We start from the raw sequence: 25,328 nt of genomic DNA, 5'->3' as shown, positions 1-25,328 counted from the left end.
TGGGATTACAGGCATGCAACACCACGCCTGGCTAATTTTTGTATGTTTAGTAGAGACGGGGTTTCACCACGTTGGCCAGGCTGGTCTCGAACTCCTGACCTCAGGTGATCCACCTGCCTCGGCCTCCCAAAGTGCTGGGATTACAGGCATGAGCCACCACGCCTGGCCAGTAGAAACATTTTTAAGGCTGTTTGATGATTTGCTTTGGATGAGTATTTTAATGTATCTAAAATATAACACCCATAAATATTACTTATTTAAAAATTGTTATATGCCAACCTCTTGTTTAGATTTTTATTGTATTTCTTAAATACTGAATTTAAATGATTTTGGCTAGGCATGGTGGCTCATGCCTACAATCCTGGCACTTTGGGAGGCCAAGGTGGGCAGATTGCTTGAAGCCGGAAGTTCAAGACCAGCCTGACCAACATGGCAAAACCTTATCTCTACTTAAAACACAAAGATTAGCCAGGCATGATGACACATGCTTGTAATCCCAGCTTCTTGGGGGGCTGAGGCAGGAGAATCACTTGAACCCAGGAGGCGAAGATTGCAGTGAGTCGAGATTGGGCCACTGCAGTCTAGCCACCACTGCACTCCAGGGCGACAGAGTGGAAAAAAAAAAAAGAATTTAAATGATTGTAATTACTCCAGGATGCATCTTGCTGTGGTAACTTTTTATGACACAATGCTAGGCTTCTCAGATGGGGTTTCTTAGAGCAAGTGCTAACTCTGGAACTCATTTTTTTCTTTTGCTTTGTGCCCAGAATTATCCGTGTCTACTATGTTTTTAATCTCTAGATTATGACCAGCAGGTTGCTATTTCTGAAGCGCTGTGTAGACTGACGATTAAAAAATCAAGGGATGAATTTGTCCATAAATGGTTTGATGATGAAGTCATTGCTGAAGCTTTCAAAGAAATTAAGGATCGAGAATTTGAGACGGTGAGATTCCTGGCCATGCGAATTTCTTATTAGCCAATATTTATTAAGCATCCTCTGAGAACTTTGCATTGGGCTTACGGGAGGATTTTTTTGCTTAAGTGTGATTACACTGCCATTCTTAAACTTGTTTCTCACTTAGGAGAAACAACTTGAAGGCAATATGAACAGAATATTTGTGAGGTAGATATAGGGATACAGATAGATTTTTTTTTTTTTTTTTTTTAGACAGAGTCTCACTCTGTTGCCCAGGCTGGTGTATAGTGGCGCAATCTCAGCTCACTGCAACCTCTGCCTCCTGGGTTCAAGTGATTCTCCTGCCTCAGCATCCCAAGTAGCTGGGATTACAGGCACCTGCCACCACACCTGGCTAATTTTTTATTTTTAGTAGAGACCAGGTTTAGCCATGTTGACCAGTCTTATCTCGAACTCCTGACCTCAGGTGATCTGCCCACCTTGGCCTCCCAAAGTGCTGGAATTATAGGCGTGAGCCACCATGTCCATCTAGGACTTCTTTATAGGAGACAGAACTAGGTGAATTTGATGGATCCAGTTAAAAAAAAAGTCTCGGAAGGGTGAGCAATTTTCAATGAACCTTGAATGGTAGGAGAATTGAAGAAGAAATCAGAGCATTTTTGCCTTGCAGAAGGCAGCTGCTGTGATGGCAGGAGGCTGAAATGGACATGGCCTGGCAGAGGAGTATTATGGGGTGGTTGTGTTCTGAGCCATCCGGCCTGTACAATTTGGAGAAATAATACTTTTTAGTGTCTTCTCTGCAACCTGGGCTTCCTGTGATTGTGTCCTCAAGCCGCATAAAAATAGCTTATGGCTTTGTTGTGTATTCACCTTCATCTTAAAATAGCTAAAACATTTTCCCTCTTCTTTTAAAAAGTTTTCAAATGAGGGTTAGACTCTTGTAGGAAAAGGTAAAATTCTCAATAACAGTACTCATGTTGACAAAACCTTTCTGGTCAAAATTCCCATATAATCAAGATTTTTATTAAATATGGACCTTTGTATTTCTTCAGACTCTGAGCCTACTGTCATATACTGCATAAAGTAATTATTTAGCCAGGATTCAGTATAATCTCAGTGGAAAGACCATGAGCTTTGGGGCTATCCCAAACTGGGTTGAACCTAGAGTTTGAGCCCCACCTCTCCAATTTATGGGATGTATGCATTTTGGCAAGGTAGTTGACTTATGAAGCCTGAGTGACCTCATCTGTAAAATGGACTAAAGCCCACCTCAAAGTCTTGAGAACTTAATGAGAGAAACTGAAAGGTCCAGGGCTGTTGTGGGCACTCACATGTTAATTTCCTTTCTGCTGTTTGTCATTTCTCATTTGCAGGAAAATTTGATGAAAATAGAGAAATGTAATTCTCTTGTTTCCAAAATCATTTCCTTCCCCAGAGCTATCAACTTCTCAATTGAATTGTTTTTTTTTTTTTTTTCGAGACAGACTTTCGCTCTTGTTGCTCAGGCTGGAGTGCAGTGGCGCGATGTTGGCTCACCGCAACCCCCACCTCCTGGGTTCAAGCAATTCTCCTGTCTTATCCTCCTGAGTAGCTGGGATTACAGGCATGTGCCACCACTCCCGGCTAATTTTGTATTTTTAGTAGAGACGGGGTTTCTCCATGTTGGTCAGGCTGGTCTCCAACTCCCAACCTCAAGTGATCTGCCTGCCTCGGCCTCCCAAAGTGCTGGGATTATAGGCGAGGGCCACCATACCCAGCCCGAATTGCTTTTTTACATGAAAGGCGTACACTGCTGATGTCTATTTACTGCTGAATGGCAGATCAGGAGCATAAGGAGTGTTGACCAAAACAGTCAATCCTTGCTAACAAAAGGGAACAAAAACTTGGATCTGTGTCTCTTTGTTTTTAGAATGTTGGGGGACAACAAATTTCTTCTGAGAGCTGTTGGTTAGGAGAACTCTAATAATAGTCTTTGTTCTTAGAACATATGCTAGGAGAAGACAGTGAGATAGAGAACTCTCCCAAAAAGGAAAGTTGGCAGCAGATAATACACCCAGATCAACCCAAAGTTGATAAATTGTATAGCTTTGTGGTTGGTTTGTGCTGTGCAGGTGTTAGGGAAGTGGATGCCCAATGGGTTGGTCAAATATTGTAACCTAGGTCATCAGTAAGATGTATTTATCTTGCTTACGTTTCTTACCCAGTGAAACATAACCAGGCATTTAACTTTTGGAGACCAAAGTATTCCTCAGCTGAAAATCTAATGGCTGCAGGGAGCAAAGGTTCCTTCTAGAAACATGATCCTGGAGCCTCCTCTTTGTGGCATGAAGTATTGTTAACATGTAATAACAAATCCTTGTAAAGCCTCATTGATGTTACTGCATCCTGGTCATTTACAAGCAAACACTGGCCTCTGTATGCTAAGGTAGTATTAACTAAGACATCCTGATTTTTTTTCTTAATAAAAGAGTTTATGTCATTTGCTTTGAAGGACAGTAGACGTTTTCTCAATCACCTAAACAGCAGACTCGGTGACCAAAGAAGGTAAGTTGTGTCTCTGAGCATTATTGACTAGTTGTATTCTGAAAATGTCTAATATTTTAAAAGAACAGTTTAGGGTCTGTTTCATTTTAGGAGAGAACATTGGGTACATCATTTACAGAGTATACTGAGTTGTCTATTGAGTAGAAACCTGAGAAGATCAGACCCTTTCTGCCTAGTGGCTTTTTGGAGTGTGTTTAAAAATTACTTCTATCAGTTTTATTACATTTGTGACTTGGGGTATTTTAAAATAATACATTCTTTAAAGAGTTCATAGACTTTATGAAGAACAATTTCCTGACTTGAGGTTGCTGGAAGTAGTTGTATCATGAACAGTTAAGTCCTTGGTCAGACAATATTTGCTAAATTCACTCCTTTTATTTGGGAATCTGGCTGAGTAACTGGGTTGCGATATAGTACTAGTAAACCTGGCTTACTGACTGCCAGATGGAGATTTGAAATCTATAGAGACCCATAGTAGGTCTCCATTTGCAGGCTTGAAACCCCCTATCATACTCTGTACGAGGAGACTTAATGGCATACTCTAGTTATAAGTGCTTGTTGCGGAACGTCTGTAGATGTGTTTAAGGTTCATTCATATTTTATTTTTTTAATTGTGAGGTATTTTGCAGGGTGTATTCATTTCCGTGTATTGCTGCTTTTGCTGATGAGCATGAGGTATGTTCGTCTCTCTTGGAGGTCCTGAGGGTGGTGTGCAGTGAAACCAGGAGTTAGGTTTATGTGGTTAGATCAAACTTTTGCTCTCATAACTCAAAAGGGCTTTTTAAAAAAGGATGCCAACATCTTCTAATGACCTCAGTTCCCAAACCAGTCGTACCATACCCTAACCAGAATGCATTACCAGTAAGTTTAAGGGCTCTACTGTTACTACTGGAAAAAGGAATTTTAGGGTCTGTACTGTGTACATGAGGACAGTTATAGGAAGCTTGCCTCATTTTACCCTATTCATGGGTAACATAATTCATGCCTACACTGGGGTAAAAAGGATGATTTCCTTGCTTCTTTCCTTCCAGTTTATGCCCCGTCCTCTTATTCTGAACAATTGGGTCCACTGTCCTTTCTCTCTCTCTCATTCTACCTTGTACTTTATAGTCCAAGATTGACCAGTTTCTTCCCCCCACCCCGATTTGGTTTCTAGAGGAACAAGGTCCTTCATATAAAAGGGCCCCAACCTACAGCATCTCAGTTTCAGGCTAAAATATGTAGAGGTCTTGGAAGCTTGACTTTGTTTGAGTGTCCTGGACCCTGTCTTCAGAATGTCCTCATTCATCGTTTCTTTGTTTTGGGTTCAGAGTCCCCTTCTTGGCCTCTCTGAGCTAAACTTTCAACTCATGGCTGCACTACACATTCCTTCTCTCTAGAACTGAGTCTGGTAGGCTGATTCCTGTGTCTCAATTCTGTGTATTTTCCCTCTGGTTGTCTGAAGATTCTGCTCTCTGTTTGGTTTTCCTTCTTTCTATGACATCCAAATTTCCATTCACTTCCATCAGGGCCCTTACCCTGACCCTTACATTGGCTTCCAGGAACATGTATTGTGGGTGAAAGCCCTCATTCACCTCTGTAGCTATTAAAAGGTAGACATGTATGATACAAAGGAAAGATGTCCAAGAAATACAACTTATTGGAAAATTGGATTGTAGAATAGTAAGTCTAGTGTTTTATCTGTTGTTGGGGAATAAAAGCTTTCTATATACTTTTTTTTTTTTTTTTTTTTTTTTTGAGACAGAGTCTCGCTCTGTCACCCAGGCTGGAGTGCCATCACGTGATCTCGGATCACTGCAAGCTCTGCCTCCCGGGTTCACGCCATTCTCCTGCCTCAGCCTCCCGAGTATACTTGTTGATATATGTCTAGAAAACATCTGGGAGGAAACAAAGGCATTGTTAATGGTGCCTGTGGAAAGGTACTTATGAAAAGCTGAGGGGCAGAGAAGATGTTTACTGTTTCTATAAACACCATACTGTTAGAATCTTTCTTCCCCTGTTTTAACTATAAGCATCTATTTATTTTAGAATAATTAAAATGAAGGAAATTCGAAGTCTTCAAGTCTTAGCTCTACTCTAATGGTTGGAAGATAGATGGCAAATCACTCATGTTTGGTTACAGTATCTTCTTCTCTAGAAGTTTCCATCCATGTGCAGTGTGGCTTGTTACTGATTCAACATAGAACTGTTTTCTCCGTGATTTTCATTAGAAAAAAAATTGTGTGGATAGAATCATGTGACACATTTAAATATCTATTAACTATGCTAAGGATAGTGGGATTTTTGGAGGGGTGAGGAGGAAATGGCTGAGTTCTATAAAATTGAGATCCTTTTGTTTTGCACAAAAGAGTCAGCCAATAAAGAGAAGCCCTATAATGCTAGGATAATGCTGTTCCAGGAAAAGCACAAATTCTATTTTCAGGGGAATAATGTTTATCTGACCCTGTAGCATGATTTTTATGTGTATAATTCATGCTGAAATGATCTCTTAACAGATGAGAAAACCAGCAGATGAAAAATTAGATAAATTTTGGATCGACTTTAACCTAGGAAGTCAGAGTGTCACTTTTTATATAGACAATGCTGAGGTAATGATGTTCGATTCTTGGTTAGAACTAAGCCTTTAGAGATCATTTTTATGTAAGTGTGTGTTTTGCGCTCATGAATTTCACTTATTTATTTTCCCAAGAATACTCTATGGGACTCAGTGACACTTAAGAAGGAAGCGGTGATGAATTTCAGCATAACAGGTAATATGATACATTTAAACAACCCATGCCCAGTTCCAAATATTATTTCTGTTGTATTTGCAGTGTGTATTTATTTAATTCTAGGGCATATTTTGACCATGACTTGAGATAGGAAGGCTGTATGGTATGATAGAAGGTGCACTGTCACAGGTTTGTGACTTCTGTGCTTTGTGACCTTGGGATTAAATTATTTGTCTAGTTTTTTCATTTTAAAAATGTTTATTGATCCTCACAAAATTAAAAGTAGAACTACCATATGATCCAGCAATCAATTAACAATGCTTTTCCCCAAAGTGCTGCTTTGGTTTGAAAGAGTCTGATGGGGAGAGGAGAACATGTCATCCTAGGTTCCTCTCTTGATAAACCTAGAAAATCAGGTAGTAAACTGTGCTTAGTAAGGAAGACATCTAGCAAGAAGGGACATGGCTGTCAGGAAATGAAGGTGCCTGCCCCCTCCATGGAGATGGATTGCCAGGCTCTCTTGTAACTAGTGGTTAGGATCAAGGGCTTTGCAGATCAGAGATTTTGATTTGCATTCCCCTGATCATTAGTGATGTTGAGCATTTTTTCATGTTTTCTGGCCATTTGTATATCTTCTTTTGAGAATTGTCTATTCATGTCCTTAGCCCACTTTTGTTTGGGATTTTTTTTTTTTCTTGCTGAATTGTTTGAGTTCGTTGTAAATTCTGGATATTAGTCCTTTGTCAGATGTATAGATTGTGAAGGTTTTCTCCCACTCTGTGGGTTGTCTGTTTACTCTGCTGACTGTTCCTTTTGCCATGCAAAAGATCTTTAGTTTAATTAAGTCCCAGCTATTTATCTTTGCTTTTATTGCATTTGCTTTTGATTTTTTGGCCATGAAATCCTTGCCTAAGCCAATGTCTAGAAGGGTTTTTCCAATGTTATCTTCTAGAATTTTTTTTTTTTTTTTTGAAGTGGAGTTTTGCTCTTGTTGCCCAGGCTGGAGTGCAATGGCGTGATCTTGGCTCACCACAAACTTTGCCTCCCGGGTTCAAGCAATTCTTCTGCCTTGGCCTCCTGGGTTGCTGGGATTACAGGCATGCACCACCATGCCTGGCTAATTTTTTGTATTTTTAAGAGAGATGGGGTTTCTCCCTGTTGGTCAGGCTGATCTTGAACTCCTGATCTCAGGTGATCCGTCCACCTTGGCCTCCCAAAGCGCTGGGATTACATGTGTGAGCCACCGTGCCCGGCCTATCTTCTAGAATTTTTATAGTTTCAGGTCTTAGATTTAAGTCCTTCATCCATCTTGAGTTGATTTTTGTATAAGAAGAGGGATGAGGATCCAGTTTCATTCTCCTACATGTGGCTTGCTAATTATCCCAGCACCATTTGTTGAAAAGGATATCCTTTCCCTACTTTATGTTTTTGTTTGCTTTGTCAAAGATCAGTTGGCTGTGTGTATTTGGGTTTATTTCTGGGTTCTCTATTCTGTTCAATTGGTCTATGTACCTATTTTTATACCAGTACCATGCTGTTTTCATGACTATGGCCTTGTAGTATAGTTTGAAGTCAGGTAATTTGATGCCTATAGATTTGTTCTTTTTGCTTAGTCTTGCTTTGGCTATGTGGGCTCTTTTTTGGTTCCATATGAATTTTTGGATTGTTTTTTCTAATTCTGTGAAGAATGATGGTGATATTTTACTGGAAATTGTATTGAATTTGTAGATTGCTTTTGGCAGTATGATCATTTTCACAATATTATTTTTACCCATCCATGAGCATGGGATGTGTTTCCATTTGTTTGTGTCGTCTATGATTTCTTTCAGCAGTGTTTCATAGTTTTCCTTGTAGAGATCTTTTACATCCTTGGTTAGGTATATCCCTAAGTTTTTTTTTTTTTTTTTTTTTTTTTGGAGATGGAGTCTCACTCTGTCACCCAGGCTGGAGTGAGTACAGTGGTGTGATCTCAACTCACTGCAACCTCTGCCTCCTGGGTTCAAGTGATTCTCCTGCCTCAGCCTCCTGAGTAGCTGGGATTACAGGTGCCCGCCACCACACCCAGCTAATTTTGTATTTTTAGTAGAGACCGGGTTTCACCATGTTAGCCAGGCTGATCATGAACTCCTGACCTCAGGTGATCCCCCCAACTCAGCCTCCCAAAGTGCTGGGATTACAGGCATGAACCACTGCACCTGGCCCATCCCTAAGTTATTTTATTTTTTTTGCATCTATGGTAAAAGGGGTTGAGTTCTTGATTTGATTCTCAGCTTGGTTGCTGTTGGTATATAGAAGAGCTACTGATTTGTGTACATTAATTTTATATCTGGAAACTTTGCTGAATTCTTTTATCAGTTCAAGGAGCTTTCTGGAGGAATCTTTAGAGTTTTCTAGGTATACAATCATTATCATCAGCAAACAGAGACAGTTTGACTTCCTGTTTACCAATTTGGATGCCCTTTATTTCTGTCTCTTGTCTGATTGCTCTGGCTAGGACTTCCAGTACTATGTTGAAGAGGAGTGGTGAGAGTGGGCATCCTTGTCTTGTTCCAGTTCTCAGAGGGAATGCTTTCAGCTCTTCCCCATTCAGTATTATGTTGGCTGTGGGTTTGTCATAGATGGCTTTTATTACATTGAGACATGTCCCTTGTATGCCGATTTTGCTGAGAGTTTTAATCATAAAGGGATGCTGGATTTTGTTGAATGCTTTTTCTGCATCTATTGAGATGATCATGTGATTTTTGTTTTTAATTCTGTTTTTGTGGTGTATCACATTTATTGACTTGTGCATATTAAACCATTCCTGCATCCCTGGTATGAAACCCACCTGATGATGGTGGATTATCTTTTTGATATGTCATTGGATTCAGTTAGCTAGTATTTGTTAAGAATTTTAGCATCTATGTTCATCAGGGATATTGGTCTGTAGTTTTCTTTTTTGGTTATGTCCCTTCCTGCTTTTGGTACTAGGGTGATACTGGCTTCATAGAATGATTGAGGGAGGGTTCCCTCTTTCTCTATCTTGTGGAATAATGTCAGTAGGATTGGTACCAATTCTTCTTTGACTGGTGGAATTCTGCTGTGAATCTGTCTGGTCCTGGACTTTTTGGTGTTGGTAATTTTTAAATTACAATTTGAATCTCGCTGCTTGTTATTGGTCTATTCAGGATATCTGATTCTTCCTGATTTAAGCTAAGAGGGTTGTATCTTTCCAGAAATTTATCCATCTCTTCTAGGTTTTCTAGTTTATGTGTGTAATGGTGTTCATAGAAGCCTTAAATGAACTTTTGTATTTCAGTGGTGTCAGTTGTAATATCTCCTGTTTCATTCTTACTGAGTTTATTTGGATTTTCTCTCTTCTTTTCTTGATTAGTCTTACTCATGGTCTATCAATTTTATTTATCTTTTCAAAGAACCAGCTTTTTGTTTCATTTATCTTTTGTATTGTTTTGTTTCAATTTCATCTAGTTCTGCTCTGATGTTGGTTATTTTTTTCTGCTGGGTTTGAGTTTGGTTTGTTCTTATTTCTCTAGTTCCTTGAGGTGTGACCTTAGATTGTGTTTGTGCTCTTTCAGACTTTTTGATGTAGGTGTTTAGGGCTATGAACTTTCCTCTTAGCATTGCCTTTGCTGTATCCCAGAGGTTTTGATAGGTTGTATCACTGTTGTCACTCGGTTCAAAGAATTTTTAAATTTCCATCTTGATTTCATTTTTGACCCAGTGATCATTCGGTAGCAGGTTATTTAATTTCCATGTATTTGCATGGTTTTGAAGGTTCCATTTGGAGTTGATTTCCAGTTTTATTCCACTATGGTCTGAGAGAGTGCTTGATATAATTTCAACTTTCTAGGCCAGGTGCGGTGGCTCACGCCTGCAATCCCAGCACTTTGGGAGGCCAAGGTGGGCAGATCACCTGAGGTCAGGAGTTCAAGACCAGCCTGGTCGACATGGTGAAACTCTGTCTCTACTAAAAATACAAAAAAATTAGCCGGGCATGGTGGCGCATGCCTGTAATGCCAGCTACTTGGGAGGCTGAGGCAGGAGAATCACTTGAACCTGGGAGGTGGAGGTAGCAGTGAACCAAGATTGCACTACTGCACTCCAGCCTGGGTGACAGAGCAAGACTCCATTTCAAAAAAATAAAATAATCATAATAATAATTTCAGTTTTCTTAAATTTATTGAGGATTGTTTTGTGGTCTTCTCATATGGTCTATCTTGGAGAAAGTTCCAGGCGCCTGTTGAATAGAATGTATATTCTGCGATTGTTGGATGGAATGTTCTGTATATATCTGTTAAGTTCATTTGTTCCAGGGTATAGTTTAAATCCATTGTTTCTTTGTTGACTTTCTGTCTTGATGACCTGTTTAGTGCTGTCTGTAGAGTATTGAAGTCCCTCACTATTACTGTGTTGCTGTCTATCTCATTTCTTAGGTCTATTAGTAATTGTTTTATAAATTTTGGAGCTCCAGTGTTAGGTGCATGTATGTTTAGGATTGTGATATTTTTCTGTTGGACAAGGCCTTTTATCATTATATAATGTCCCTCTTTGTCTTTTTTAACTGCTGTTTCTTTAAAGTTTGTTTTGTCTGATGTGAGAATAACTACTCCTGCTCACTTTTGGTGTCCATTTGCATGAAATGTCTTTTTCCACTCCTTTACCTTAAGTTTATGTGAGTCCTGATTTGTTAGGTGAGTCTCTTGAAGACAGCAGATGGTTGGTGAATTCTTATTCATTCTGCAATTCTGTATCTCTTAAGTGGAGCATTTAGGCCACTGTTAGTGGCCTATGTTAGTTATTGAGATGCGAGGTTAGTATTGAGATGTGAGGTACCATTCCATTCATCATGCTACTTGTTGCTTATATACCTTGGTTTTTGTTTGTAATATTGTATTTTTGTTTTATAGGTCCTGTGTGATTTATGCCTTAAAGAGGTTCTGTTATGATGTGTTTCCAGGATTCAAGATTTAGAGCTCCTTTTAGCAGTTCTTGTAGTGGTGGCTTGGTAGTGGCAAATTCTCTCAGCATTTATTTGTCTGAAAAATACTGTCTTTTCTTCATATGTGAAGCTTATTTTCACTGGATACTAAATTCTTGGCTGATAATTGTTTTGTTTGAGGAGGCTGAAGATAGGGCCCTAATCCCTTCTAGCTTGTAGGATTTCTGCTGAGAAATCTGCTGTTAATCTGGTAGGTTTCCTTTATAGGTTACCTGGTGCTTTTGTCTCACTGCTCTCAAGATTCTTTCCTTTGTTGGGAGGCTGAGGCTGGAGAGTGGTGTGAACCCAGGAGGAAGAGCTTGCCGTGAGCCGAGATCACGCCACGGCGCTCCAGCCTGGATGACAAAACGAGACTCCATCTCAAAAAAAAAAAAAAAAGAAAAGAAAACCTGATGACAATGTGCCTCGCCGATGATCTTTTTGCGATGAATTTCCCGAGTGTTCTTTGTGCTTCTTGTATTTGGATGTCTTGGTCTCTAGCAAAGCCGGGGAAGTTTTCCTTGATTATTCTCCCAAATATATTTTCCAAACTTTCGTATTTCTCTTCTTTCTTGGGAGTGCCGATTATTCTCACGTTTGGTCGTTTAGCATCATCTTGGAGGCTTTGTTCATATTTTCTTTTTCTTTTTTTTTTGTCTTTGTTGTGTTGGGTGAATTCGAAGATCTTGTCTTCGAGCTCTGACTTTTTTTTTCCTTTTCTTTTTTTGAGACAGAGTCTCGCTCTGTTGCCAGGCTGGAATGCAGTGGTGTGATCTCAGCTCACTGCAACCTTGGCCTCCTGGGTTCAAGCGATTCTTATGCCTCAGTCTCCCGAGTAGCTGGGATTATAGGCACATGCCACCATACCCAGCTAATTTTTGTATTTTTAGTATAGACGGGGTTTCACCATGTTGGCCAGGATGGTCTTGATCTCCTGACCTCGTGATCCACCCACCTTGGCCTCCCAAAGTGCTGGGATTACAGGCGTGAGCTACCATGCCTGGCTGACTTTCTTTCTTCTACTTGTTTGATTGTATTGCTGAGACTTTCCAGAGCATTTTGCATTTCTGTAAGTTGTCCATTGTTTCCTGAAATTTTGATTGTTTTTTATTTATGCTATTTCATTGAATAGTTCTCCTTTCACTTCTTGTATGATTTTTTTTTTTTATTTCCTTACATTGGGCTTCATCTTCCTCTGGTGCCTCCCTGATTAGCTCAATAACTAACCTCCTGAATTCTTCTTCAGGTAAATCAGGGATTTCTTCTTGGTTTGGATCCATTGCTGGTGAGCTGGTATGATTTTTGGGGGGTGTTAAAGAACCTTATTTTGTCATAGTACTAGAGTTGGTTTTCTGGTTCTTTCTCATTTGGGTAGGCTCTGTCAGAGGGAAGGTCTAGGGCTGACTGCTGTTGTTCAGATTCTTTTGTCCCATGGGGTGTGCCCTTGATGTAGTACTCTCCCCCTTTTCCTATGGATGTGGCTTCCTGAGAGCAGAGCTGTAGAGATTATTATTTCTCTTCAGGATCTAGCCACCCAGCAAGTCTACTAGGCTCCAGGCTGGTACTGAGGGTTGTCTATACAGAGTCCTGTGATGTGAACTGTCTATGGGTCTCTCAGCCATGGATACCGGCACCTATTCTGATGGAGGTGGCAGGGGGGTGAAATGGACTCTGTAATGGTTCTTAACTTTGGTGGTTTAATGCTCTATTTTTGTGCTGGTTGGCCTTTTGCCGGTTGGTGGTGATTTCCAGAGAGCATCAGCTATGGTAATGTGGGGAGGAACAGGCGGTGGGCGGGGCCCTAGAACTCCCGAGAGTATATTCCCTTAGTCTTCAGTTACCAGGATAGGTAGGGAAGGACCACTGGATGGGGGCAGGATTAGGAGTTTCTGAACTCAGACTCTCCTTGGGTGGGTCTTGCTGCAGCTGCTGTGGGGATAGGGGTGAGGTTCCCAGGTCAATGGAGTTATGTTCCTAGGAGGATTATGGCTGTCTCTGCTGAGTCATGCAGGTTGTCAGGGAAGTGGGGAAAAGTCAGCAGTCACAGGCCTCACCCAACTCCCATGCAATCCAAAGGGCCAGTCTCACTCCCACGGTACCTCCCACCCCCAAAAGCACCAAGTCTGTTTCCAGGCAATGGGTGAGCAAGAAAGCAGGGGCTTTTAAAGGGGACTTGGCATGAATGGCACGTAAGGGAGAGAGTGAGGAAGTGTGGGGTCTTCATGACTTGCTTTGATGTGTTATCCATCAGGTGGTCTGGCTGGTGCCATTGTGGGCAGAACTAGGTTGTACATTGTTGTCTCAAGGCAATCTCCTGGTGGGGAGAATCTCAGGGGGTGCCTGGTTTGGTTCAACATTTGTTCCTTAGAATTTCTTTTTGTTTTTGTTTTGTTTTGTTTGGTTTGGTTTGGTTTTGAGACAGAGTCTCACTCTGTCACCCAGGCTGGAGTGCAGTGGCGTGATCTTGGCTCACTGCAACCTCCGCCTCCTGGGTTCAAGCGATTCTCCCGCCTCGGCTTCCTGAGTAGCTGGGATTACAGGTCTATACCACCATACCCAGCTAATTTTTGTATTTTAGTAGAGATGGGGTTTTGCCATGTTGGCCAGGCTGGTCTCGAACTCCTGACCTCAAGTGATCCAACAGCCTCGCCCTCCCAAAGTGCTGAGATTACAGGCATGAGACACCCTGCCTGGCCTCCTTAGAATTTCTAAGCAAACATATAGTTAGATGAGCTTGCAGCACAGAGAGTCCCTCATGGAAAGAAGGTAAATGTTATAATTGCATTCCTTTTTTTTTTTTTTCTTTAACTTTTAAGTTCATGGGTACATGTGCAGGATGTACAGGTTTGTTACATAGGTAAATGTGTGCCATAGTGATTTGCTGCACAGATCATCCCATCACCTAAGTGTTAAGCCCGGCATCCATTAGTTGTTTTTCCTGATGTTCTTCCCCAACATACCCAGGCCCTAGTATGTGTTGTTCCCTGCAATGTGTCCATGTGTTCTCATCATTCAGCTCCCACTTATAAGTGAGAACACGCGATGTTTGGTTTTCTGTTCCTGTGTTAGTTTGCTATGGATGATGGCTTCGAGCTCCATCCATGTCCCTGCAAAGACATGATCTCATTGTTTTTATGGCTGCATAGTATTCCAAGGTGTGTATGTACCACATTTTCTTTATCCAGTCTATCATTGATGGGCATTTAGGTTGATTCCATGTCTTTGCTATTGTGAATAGTGCTGCAGTGAACATAGGTGTGCATGTATTTTTATAATAGAATGATTTATATTCCTTTGGGCATATATCCAGTAATGGGATTGCTGGGTCAAATGGTATTTCTTTCTCTAGGTCTTTGAGGAATCACCGTACTGCCTTCCACAATGGTTGAACTAATTTACACTCCCACCAACAGTGTAAAGCATTCCTTTTTCTCCACAACCTTGCCAGCATCTGTTGTTTGACTTTTTAATAATAGCCATTCTGACTGGCATGAGATGATATCTCGTTGTGGTTTTGATTTGCCTTTCTCTGATGATCAGTGATGTTGAGTTTTTTTTTCATATGTTTGTTGGCTGCATGAATACCTTCTTTTGAGAAGTGTCTGTTTATGTCCTTTGATCACTTTTTTTTTTTTTTTTTTTGAGACAGAGTCTCGCTCTGTTGCCCAGGCTGAAGTGCAGTGGCGTGATCTTGGCTCACTGCAAGCTCCGCCTCCTGTGTTCACGCCATTCTCCTGCCTTAGCCTCCTGAGTAGCTGGGACTACAGGCGCCTGCCACCACGCCCAGCTAATTTTTTGTATTTTTTAGTAGAGACGGGGTTTCACCGTGTTAGCCAGGTTGGTCTCGATCTCCTGACCTCATAATCCGCCCACCTCGGCCTCCCAAAGTGCTGGGATTACAGGCGTGAGCCACCATGCCTGGCCGACCACTTTTTAATGGTTTTTTTTTTTTTTTTTTTTCACGTAATTGCATTCATAAAGAGCTAAGTAAGAGATGGGGTAAAAGGAAAACGGTAAAAATAATTCATTATTTTCTTTAAGAATGTGGGTGCTCAGTTACAGCTTTCAGGAGTCAACTTGCCAAACTTAATACTTTGTAACTTCATGAATAGATCACATTTCTGTGGTTCATGGTTTTTAATTTACAAAATGCCTCACAATTTCTACAGGAAGTAGGTATTACTCTTTCCATTCTTATAGCCAAAGAAACTGATGATTGTCTAGTAAATTCTGTAAGTAAGACTTTTGTTCTGTATCATAGCCCTTCTGGTTATGGAGTTGGCAGTGTAGTATGTTGGAATCTTGATGTAGCCCTCATGGTATTTCTTCTGACCCTTATATATGTTTGCATTGATCCCCATGGCCCAATTAGCTAGTTACTTTTTTTTTTTTTTTTTGATACGAAGTCTCACTCTGTCGCCCAGGCTGGAGTGCGGTGGTGCGATCTCGGCTCACTGCAAGCTCCGCCTCCCGGGTTCACGCCATTCTCCTGCCTCAGCCTCTCCGAGTAGGTGGGACTACAGGCGCCCGCCACCACGCCCAGCTAATTTTTTGTATTTTTAGTAGTGACGGGGTTTCACCGTGGTCTCCATCTCCTGACCTCATGATCCGCACGCCTCGGCCTCCCAAAGTGCTGGGATTACAAGCGTGAGCCACCGTGCCCGACCAGCTAGTTACCTTTTAAGATATTTAAGATTACTTTTGTTGCATGGTTTTATAGACTTTCCCTGGGGCGATGAGTAAAATGTCCAATAAGATTAGTATTTTGGGGAGATCATGGAGCCTTACTCTAGACCAGCACTGTCCTGTAGAAATATAAGGTGAGCCAGATACTTAATTTAAAATTTTCTAGTAGTCACATTAAAGAAAAAAGTAGATTAATTTGAGCAGATTAAAAAAGTAGATTAAGTAGATTAATTTTATTAATATATTTTATTTAACCCAGAATATTATATCCTGGAATAATAATATCCAGATTATTATTTTAACATGTAATCAATATTTTAAAATTATTAATGATACATTTTACATTCTTCTTTTGTGTACTGAGTCTTCATAATCCGATGTGTATTTTATGCTTACAGAGCATCTCAGTTGGTACTAGGCATGCTTTAAGTACTCTGATGAGTTGGACCTCACAGATTTAGACTCATGTATGTTTCACTCTTTTTTTTCCCTTCTTTCCCTTCTCATTAATTTGTGGCCGTTAGCTTTGCCTGTTCTTTCCTGGACTTTGCTGCCTTTTCTATTCTGCTTCTTCCAACTTATCTTGTACTTAACGTGGTGTATTCTTGGACTCTTTGTGAATCTGGTCTAAGCTATTTTCTAAGCCCGATTACAATTTGTCAGGAAAGGGCTGGTGACCTGGGAGGAGCCTGCAAGGAGGCTATTGTCTGAAACACACACTTTTTTTTTTTTTTTTTTTTTTGAGATGGAGGCTCGCTCTGTCACCCAGGCTAGAGTGCAGTGGCATGATCTCGGCTCATTGCAACCTCCGCTTAGCGAGTTCAGGCGATTCTCCTGCCTCAGCCTCCTGAGTAGCTGGGATTACAGGGGTGCACCACCACGCCCAGCTAATTTTTGTATTTTTAGTAGAGATAGGGTTTCAATGTGTTGGTCAGGCTAGTTTTGAACTCCTGACTTCGTGATGCACCCGCCTCAGCCTCCCAAAGTGCTGGGAGACGCAGACTTCTTTTTCTTTTTCTTTTTGAGACAGAGTCTCACTCTGTTGCCCAGGCTGAAGTGCTGTGGCGTGATCTTGGCTCACTGCAAGCTCCACCTCCTGGGTTCACACCATTCTCCTGCCTCAGCCTCCTGAATAGCTGGGACTAGAAGCACCCACCATCATGCCCGGCTAATTTTTTGTATTTTTAGCAGAGACAGGGTTTCACCGTGTTAGCCAGGATGGTCTCCATCTCCTGACCTCGTGATCTGCCTGCCTCAGCCTCCCAAAGTGCTGGGATTACAGGCATGAGCCACCGCGCCCGGCCTACAGAATTTTTTCTAAGGTGTTTCTGTCTCTTCTTCAAGTGGAGTCCATTGAAATGGTGGTAGATTATTCCATTTTACACATTTGGGACAGTGAGTTTTATTTTCAATTTTAGAAATAAGTAGAATTTCAGAGAGAGAGAGTGAATATTGTGCTTAGTATATTTGGGAATAAAATACCCGTTGCAGATGATAGCCTTGTATAAACAAAATGCTCTTAAAAAGATTGAATTGCAGAAGACAAAACTATCTTCATTTCTTTGCTGCTAGGGTAAGTTACTTCCAATGTTTGCAAGATCAACCACTTAATTGTGTAATATGTGTATATGTGTAAATACACGTGTGCATCTAAAGGACAATTTCAAAGTAATGTTATTTAATATGATTTCTTTTCAACTTCTTACCACAGAAAAATCTGGACAAATACCCTAGCATAGTTATTTAAAATGATAAAATTTTAAAATAAAACATTGAAGTATGTTGATATGCATTGATATTCCATATTTCCTCTTAGAAACTGAGAAGATAAAGATATTTATCATTTACCTGAAGGATCCTGTGATTATCAGCTACAAAGAAGTCATGAAAATAGAAATCCATTTTGATTTGCAGTTCAACATATCACAAGCTTCCATTCAAGCTTTAGGAGAAGACAAACAGGTGGCAGGTTTCATTCTTTTGGATTATTTAAAAATGTTTTAGTATGTTTCATGTCTATTAAATGTCCTTGTTGGGTTTTGATGTGAATATTTGATCAAGCAGAAAACCTGGTCTTTCGAATGCCATGTGAAAAAGAGTTGAGAGTTCTGGATTTAAATCCCAGTTTTCCCTTTTGATAGGTCATTGTCTTGAGGTAGGATAGAAAGCCTCTTTGTTCCTTGAAATGCTTTATTCTACTTAGTGTGAACAGCTGAAAGGTTTTCTAGGATAATATCACCCTGTTACCACCTTCTTCCTGGAGTCCCGAGGACACTGGCATTTCTGTCTCTCTCAACTCCCCCAGACCTAGGGGGAGTGTATTAGTCTGTTCTCATGTTGCTAATAAAGACATACCAGAGACTGGGTAATTTATAAAGGAAAGAGGTTTAATGGACTCCCCAGCTGGGGAGGCTTCACAATCATGGTAGAAGGCAAAGGAGGAGCAAAGTCACATCTTACATGGCGGCAGGCAAGAGAGTAGGGAAACTCCCCTTTATAAAACCATCCGATCTTATGAGACTTACTGTCAGAACAGCATGGGAAAGACCCATCCCTATGATTCAATTACCTCCCATGGGGTCCCTCCCATGACATGTGGGAATTATGGGAGCTACACTTCAAGATGAGATTTGGGTGGGGACACAGCCAGACCATATCAGGGAGTCATTAGGAATAAAGTTTCTGAGGGACTTTTTCCACAGTTGTACCTGTTGGTCTTATCTTGTGGAAATGGTCTGTACTTCTCTAGACTGCCGTGGTCTCCAACTCTCTCTGTTTCCTATTTATTGACAGGAACAAGAAACCTTTCTGTATCACAGATGGTAGACAGGGCAAAGAAATTTGTGACAAAAGGCAAAAAATACTGTGGTAATGGCCCATAGAAAGTTGAATTAAGAGCTCAGAGACCAGATAAGGAAGTCTTAGGCTGGCTTTCTTTTGGTTTGAGTTGTATATGAAGGTGTTTATATGTAACAAAGTGCTCTGAAAATAGTTTCCAAAAACTCACCTTATTTTAATGACATGGTCTTTTTACAAAAATGCCATTTCATGGTTGAGAATGAGGATGAGAAATAAAGGGGAAATCAGTCACTTGATAAAAAACACCTCCTCCATCAAATTACATATGTTCTGAAGACAAGTTTGCCTTAACTCACAAAAACATCAAAATCATGTGTCTTTCCACATTTCACAAAATGAATAATATGTTTTGAGGGGAGAATGAGGATTTTCCTGTGATAAAGCTGTAGTTCCTAGAATAGGAGGCCCCTATTCTAGGGAAAGGGGTTGTACTGAGGACCCTACAGTTGGGAACTCACTACAGACTCATCCTGAGAGAGAGTCAGTGCCAGAGAGAAGCAGGGGTTAGATGTTATCCAACAGGATGAGACCTGGGCCAGAAACAGGAGAGGCTGGGAAGACAAGAGGAAAGAGTGCTTGGAGCAGGGGAATAGCTAGCCCAAGCTGGTCCTGGAGGGAGGTGGGGCCTGGAGAAGCCGGAAACAGTGGAATGATCCTTCAGGAGAGGACAAACTGAGGAACTTGACTAACTTCTGATTTATCAGTGTGTTTTCTTCTAAGCTTTAGGTTTTCCTTAAATTTTTTTTTTTTTTAAAGATGACTACATTTCAAAGTTGACTTTTGTCTTGCATTTCAGATGTTGCCTGACCAGATGAAAATCTCCTCAGAACTTTTTAGTAAGTCTGATAAAGAAGACAGGGAGAGTCTCAGTGGCCTCGAAAGAGAAACAGGTATATTGGGAAGTAACAAAATTCTGACCCTGAGTTTCCTGTAAAAGCGATGAAACCTTAGTTGGAAGAGGTCACTGGAAACCTGTGGTCATATGAGTGATGCATGTCTGATGGCACTTCTGGAGGAAGAAGAGTTGCTGATAGCCTTGAATTGTTTTCTACACCTGATAAGGTCTCTCTTGTGGGTCAACTGGAAATTATAAAGGAGAAGAAATGATAGGGTTTGGGGGAGGCAGGACATGGGGGTAGGGAAGGTCTTATCTACCCACAAAGTTGGCCCTGCACTAGACCATGTTTCTCTTTTGAGTTACGCCCCAAGGCTGTTTTCCCAAGTGCCCATAGATTTCTTTTCTTTTCTTTTTTTTTTTTTTTTTTTTGAGACGGAGTCTTGCTCTGTTGCCCAGGCTGGAGTGTAGTGGCACGATCTCGGCTCACTGCAACCTCTGCCTCCTAGGTTTAAGTGACTCTTCTGCCTCAGCCTCCCGAGTAGCTGGTACTACAGGTGTGTGCCACCACGCCCAGCTAATTTTTTGTATTTTCAGTGGAGATGGGATTTTGCCATGTTGGCCAGGCTGGTCTCAAACTCCTGGCCTCAAGTGATCTGCCCACTTTGGCCTCCCAAAGTCCTGGGATTACAGACGTGAGCCAACACGCCAGCCTGTACCCATAGATTTCTGATTGGAGGCTTGAGGCAGGACCTAATTACCAGGTCTTACCAAAGGGTGGAGAGGTACCAGAGGGGGCATCCCATGAAGACCACTGGTGAGTATGTCAGCGTGTGCACGGTTATTATATTAAATGTCTTTTTCTTAATTTGTATAGAGCAGGCAGAAGAATCCACCAACGTGGTGGAGTTTATGAGTGCTGAAGATGACCGTTGCCTAATAACTCTCCACTTAAATGACCAATCTGAGCCACCTGTTACCGGGGAACCTGCCCCCGATAGTCACGTAGGTTCTTTTCTATTTTCCCTAAGCGTCGGCCAGGTTGAGAAATAAAGGGACAGACTACAAAAGAGAGAAATTTTAAAGCTGGGCATCCGTGGGAGACATCACATGTCGGTAGGTTCCGTGATGCCCCCTGAGCTGTAAAACCAGCAAGTTTTTATTAGGGATTTTCAAAAGGGGAGGGAGTGTACGAATAGGGTGTGGGTCACAGAGATCACATACTTCACAAGGTAATAGAATATCACAAGGCAAATGGAGGCAGGGCGAGATCACAGGACCACAGGACCGGGGCGAAATTAAAATTGCTAATGAAGTTTTGGGCACCACTGTCATTGATAACATTTTATCAGGAGACAGGGTTTGAGAGCAACTGGTCTGATCAAAATTTATTAGGCGGGAATTTCCTCGTCCTAATAAGGCTGGGAGCGCTATGGGAGACTGGGGCTTATTTTATCCCTACAGTCTCGACCATAGAGGATGGCCACACCCAAGGGGGCCATTTTAGAGGCCCACCCTCAGGGGTGCATTCTCTTTCTCAAGGATGTTCCTTGCTGAGAAAAAGAATTCAGCGATATTTCTCCCATTTGCTTTTGAAAGAAGAGAAATTGGCTCTGTTCTGCCCGGCTCACCAGGCGGTCAGAGTTTAAGGTTATCTCTCTTATTCCCTGAACATTGCTCTTATCCTATTCTTTTTTTAAAGTGCCCAGATTTCATATTGTTCAAACACACATGCTCTACAATTTGTGCAGTTAACGCAATCATCACAGGGTCCTAAGGCGACATCCTCCTCATCGGATAGCATTAAGAGATTAAAGTAAAGACAGGCATAGGAAATCAAGGGTATTGATTGGGGAAGTGAGAAGTGTCCATGAAATCTTCGCAATTTATGTTCAGAGATTGAGTAAAGACAGGCATAAGAAATTATAAAAGTATTAATTTGGGGAACTAATAAATGTCCATGAAATCTTCACAATCCATGTTCTTCTGCCATAGCTTCAGCCGGTCCCTCCGTTCGGGGTTCCTGACTTCCCGCAACAACCCGTGAGTACAGGGAGTGGGGCTCAAGTTTCATATCTGTCTCCACTGGGACAGTGACAGGTGGAAGCCACCTTTCCTGGTTCATGGACCATTTTCTCCTGACCAACCATCTGTCAATTTAAAACAATTTTTTTAAGACAAGGCCTTGTTTTGCCATCATAGCTCACTGCAGCCTCAGCCTCCCAGGCTCATGTAATCCTCCTGCTCCAGCTTCTTGAGTAGCAAGAACTACAGGTGGTGCCACCATGCCTGGCTCATCTTAAAATTTTTTATAGAGATGGAGTCTTGCTCCATTGCCCAGGCTGTTCTCAAACTCCTGGCCTTAAGAGATTCTCCCATCTTGGCTTCCCAAATCTCTGGGATTACAGGCATGAGCCACCATGCCCCATCAGCCGTCTGTCAATTTTTTGACCATCACCTCCTTGAGATTGTTTTTGCCTCCATGTTTGTGTATTCTCTTTTCTTTACTTTTCTTTTTTCTTTTTTTTTTTTTTTTTTAAGACTGAGTTTTGCTAATGGCACGATCTTGGCTCACTGCCACCTCTGCCTTCTGGGTTCAAGCAATTCTCCTGCTTCAGCCTCCTGAGTGGCTAGGATTATAGGGGCATGCCACCATGCCTGGCTAATTTTTGTATCTTTAGTAGAGACTAGGTTTCGCCATGTTGGCCAGACTGGTCTCAAACTCCTGACCTCAGGTGATCACCTACCTTGGCCTCCCAAAGTGTTGGGATTACAGGCATGAGCAACTGCACCTGGCTGTGTATATTCTCTTTTCATTCAACTCGGCTTTTCCTTGGAATACATGACTTGTTTGGCCTCTGCCTCATTTCTTCATTTGAGATCTAGAGACTGAAGGAGCCTAATGTTTGGGAGTGAGACTTAGCTCCTCCCTGGCCTGAAATGAGAATGAACTATTAGCAGCTGAATGCTGCAGCCCCTTGAGAGGCAGGAGGGCTTGAGGACAGGGCCCTGAAGATACCCAACAAACAGAACTCAAAAAAACAAACTCCATATTAAAATCAAGCACAAACATGTATTCATCACAGCATTTATGAAAATTAATGTAAAAACAAAAATTTTAAAAATATAAATATCAAGTACAGTTGAATAATCCACCAGAAAGATTAAACTTGCCCTAAATCTCTAATCTTTTATAATCCAGGCTTAATTTCAAAATGCTTTATGTTTTAAACAGAAATTACCCTTCTGGGGTGGGTGCAGTGGCTCACACCCGTAATCCCAGCACTTTGGGAGGTCAAGGTAGGTGGATCATCTGAGGTCAGGAGTTTGAGACCAGCCTGGCCAACATAGCGAAACTCCATCTCTAGTAAAAATACAAAAAAAAAAAAAAAAAAAAAAGTTAGCTGGGTGGTGGTACGTGCCTGTAATCCCAGCTACTCTGGAGGCTGAAGCAGGATAATGGCTTGAACCCAGGAGGCAGAGGTTGCAGTGAGCCAAGATTGCACCACTGCACTCCAGCCTGGGCGATAAGGCGAGACTCCACCTCAAAAAAAAAAAAAAAAAAAAAAAAAAAAAGAAAAATAACCCTCCTCTTTGGTTTTGGTTCTTCTGAAATGTAGAGAGGCTTGTCTTTGCAAAAAATACTCCCCTACTTTCTTTTGCCATCTGACTTAGTATATTGAAGTAAATTAGGCACAGTATTGAGATTGGTCTGCTTTTGAACAGTCATCCACCATCTTTTCTGTTGCAAATGTTTTATTAGAAAGGATTTTGTCATCCTATATGACAGCAACTTGGTTGAGAATTGACTGATGGAATAATCCTTTTCTTCCTCTCCATACTTCTTTGCCTTTATATTATATGAGAGCCCAGTCTTCTAGAAGGGTACTTCTCTTATCTCTAGCTTTGTAGAATATGTTTAGTTATACATAAGAGGCACTAACACCCCTCTAAAAATTCTCATTTATGATCTGTGCTTGTAGAAGTCTCATTACAGAAAACATCTCTTCTCTGAGAGTAATCAAGATTCAAGTACCAGTGAACTATCTTGGACCAGTAACCAAAAAAGGAAAACCCTAAAATCATATTCTGGTAGAAAGAAGACAAGAACCAGAAGTAATTTGAGAGGTAAGTCTGGCATGTCTTTTTTTGAATCACTTTTCAAATAGTGATTTTCAAATCAGATATTTATTTTTCAGTATATAATAGGAGTGGGTCCAAAGAAATATATGATGATGGGGCCAGCTTTCCCTGCTACAGTTACACTGGAAAGGCAAAATGTACTGTGTACATGAAACAGAAGAACATGAAATTAGCCAACAATTGTTACAGATGAGTTTTGTATAAATGGAGTAGAAATTCAGATAAGAGGAATCTGTCATGAGCTGGAAACATCAGGAAAATCTTTAAGGAAGAGGTGGGTGGGACTTGAATTAACCCTTGGAAAAAATAGAATGTGAAGAGGAGAAACGGATGCATTCTTAGGTAGGTAAAACTACAAGGGTATGCATGGTGGCTCACACCTCTAATCCCGGCACTTTGGGAGGCCGAGGTGGGAGGGTTGTTTGAGCCCAGGAGTTTGAGACCAGCCTGGGCAATGTGGTGAGACCACACCTCTAGAAAATTAAAACATCAGCTGGGCATGGTGGCGTGCGCCTGTGGTCCCAGCTACCTGGGAGGCTGAGGCAGGATTGCTTGAGCCCAGGAGGTCAAGGCTGCAGTGAGCAGTGATCGTGCCACTGCACTGCAGCTCAGACGACAGAGTGAGACCCTGTCTCAAACAAAACAAACTACCAGGACACAACAAGGATGTGAGGGTGACATTCAGGGACAAAGTCTAGAGCAGAGAATTCATGCTGAGTGGTGAGGAACTGAGTGGTGAGGAACAAGGTTGAATAATCAGGAAAGGATCTTAAGAGTAGACATTTCCGGAAGCTGTGGGAAGTGGGAATTGCTTTTAGCCTTAGCATATTGGGAGAGGGAGTCGTGAATTTTTATGCCTCATGAGTTTATATGTTGTGCACTTGTTTTCTTTCAATTTAGTCTTGCCAGTTTTCCCTCCCAGTAGTGGCAGTGGCCGTGAGAAAGACCAAGTAAGTACATTGTATCTGGGTTGCTGTGTGCCCTATGAGTTAAACTGCATTTATTTCTCCAAAAACAACTTTCAGAAATATGAAAATAACAAAATATTGGTTTACTGATACGTGAATCACTGCCAATAGAAATTGCAAGGACTTCTAAACATTTAATATGACTCTTGGGTAAGTATTTAAGGTCTTTTAGTCTGGGCGTGGTGGCTCACGCTGGTAATCCCAGCACTTTGGGATGCCAAGATGGGTGGATCACTTGAGTCTGGGAGTTCAAGCCTGGGCAACATGGTGAAACCCCGTCTCTACAAAAAATACAAAAATTAGCAAGGCGTGGTAGCACATGCTTATAGTGCCAGCTACGCAGGAGGCTGAGGTGGGAGGATGGCTTGAGCCTGGGAGGTGGGGTTTGCAGTGAGCCAAGATTGCACCACTGCGCTGCAGCCTGGGTGACGGAATGAGACACCCTGTCTCAGAAAAAAAAAAAAAAAAAAGATTTAGGGTCTTTTTTACTGTTCCCAAATGTTGCTGGAGGATGTTTATTATGAATGATGCTAAAATTCTGGGCTATTCCAATTTCCTGCAAATTTACTCTTTTGAATTTATGTTTTGATGTAAACTTGTTGGTTTAGTTCTTCCCTTAGTTTTTTCTAAAGCTTTTAATGGTTTAATTATTTAGACATTTATTTTGCAAGTGCTTAGGATACCTTC

The 25,328-nt window shown here is 41.4% G+C and overlaps 1 protein-coding gene across 1 annotated transcript in view; it reads left to right on the top strand.

The window, feature by feature from the left end:
* SYCP2L (synaptonemal complex protein 2 like) overlaps positions 1-25,328 on the top strand; it is a 232,546-nt gene that overhangs the window by 151,028 nt on the left and 56,190 nt on the right. The window contains exons 14-24 of the mRNA XM_063632394.1: positions 802-944; positions 3,409-3,461; positions 4,091-4,136; positions 5,957-6,049; positions 6,151-6,211; positions 17,653-17,798; positions 19,492-19,585; positions 20,408-20,535; positions 21,526-21,573; positions 23,514-23,658; positions 24,574-24,623. Coding sequence (XP_063488464.1) covers positions 802-944; positions 3,409-3,461; positions 4,091-4,136; positions 5,957-6,049; positions 6,151-6,211; positions 17,653-17,798; positions 19,492-19,585; positions 20,408-20,535; positions 21,526-21,573; positions 23,514-23,658; positions 24,574-24,623 — 1,007 coding nt within the window. The remainder of the gene's footprint in view (positions 1-801; positions 945-3,408; positions 3,462-4,090; positions 4,137-5,956; positions 6,050-6,150; positions 6,212-17,652; positions 17,799-19,491; positions 19,586-20,407; positions 20,536-21,525; positions 21,574-23,513; positions 23,659-24,573; positions 24,624-25,328) is intronic.

Source organism: Symphalangus syndactylus, chromosome 23, assembly GCF_028878055.3.
Source record: "Symphalangus syndactylus isolate Jambi chromosome 23, NHGRI_mSymSyn1-v2.1_pri, whole genome shotgun sequence".
NCBI classification, from domain to species: domain Eukaryota; kingdom Metazoa; phylum Chordata; class Mammalia; order Primates; family Hylobatidae; genus Symphalangus; species Symphalangus syndactylus.
Note: the sequence above shows the minus strand (reverse complement) of the source record. Positions and strands in the feature narration are given on the sequence as shown.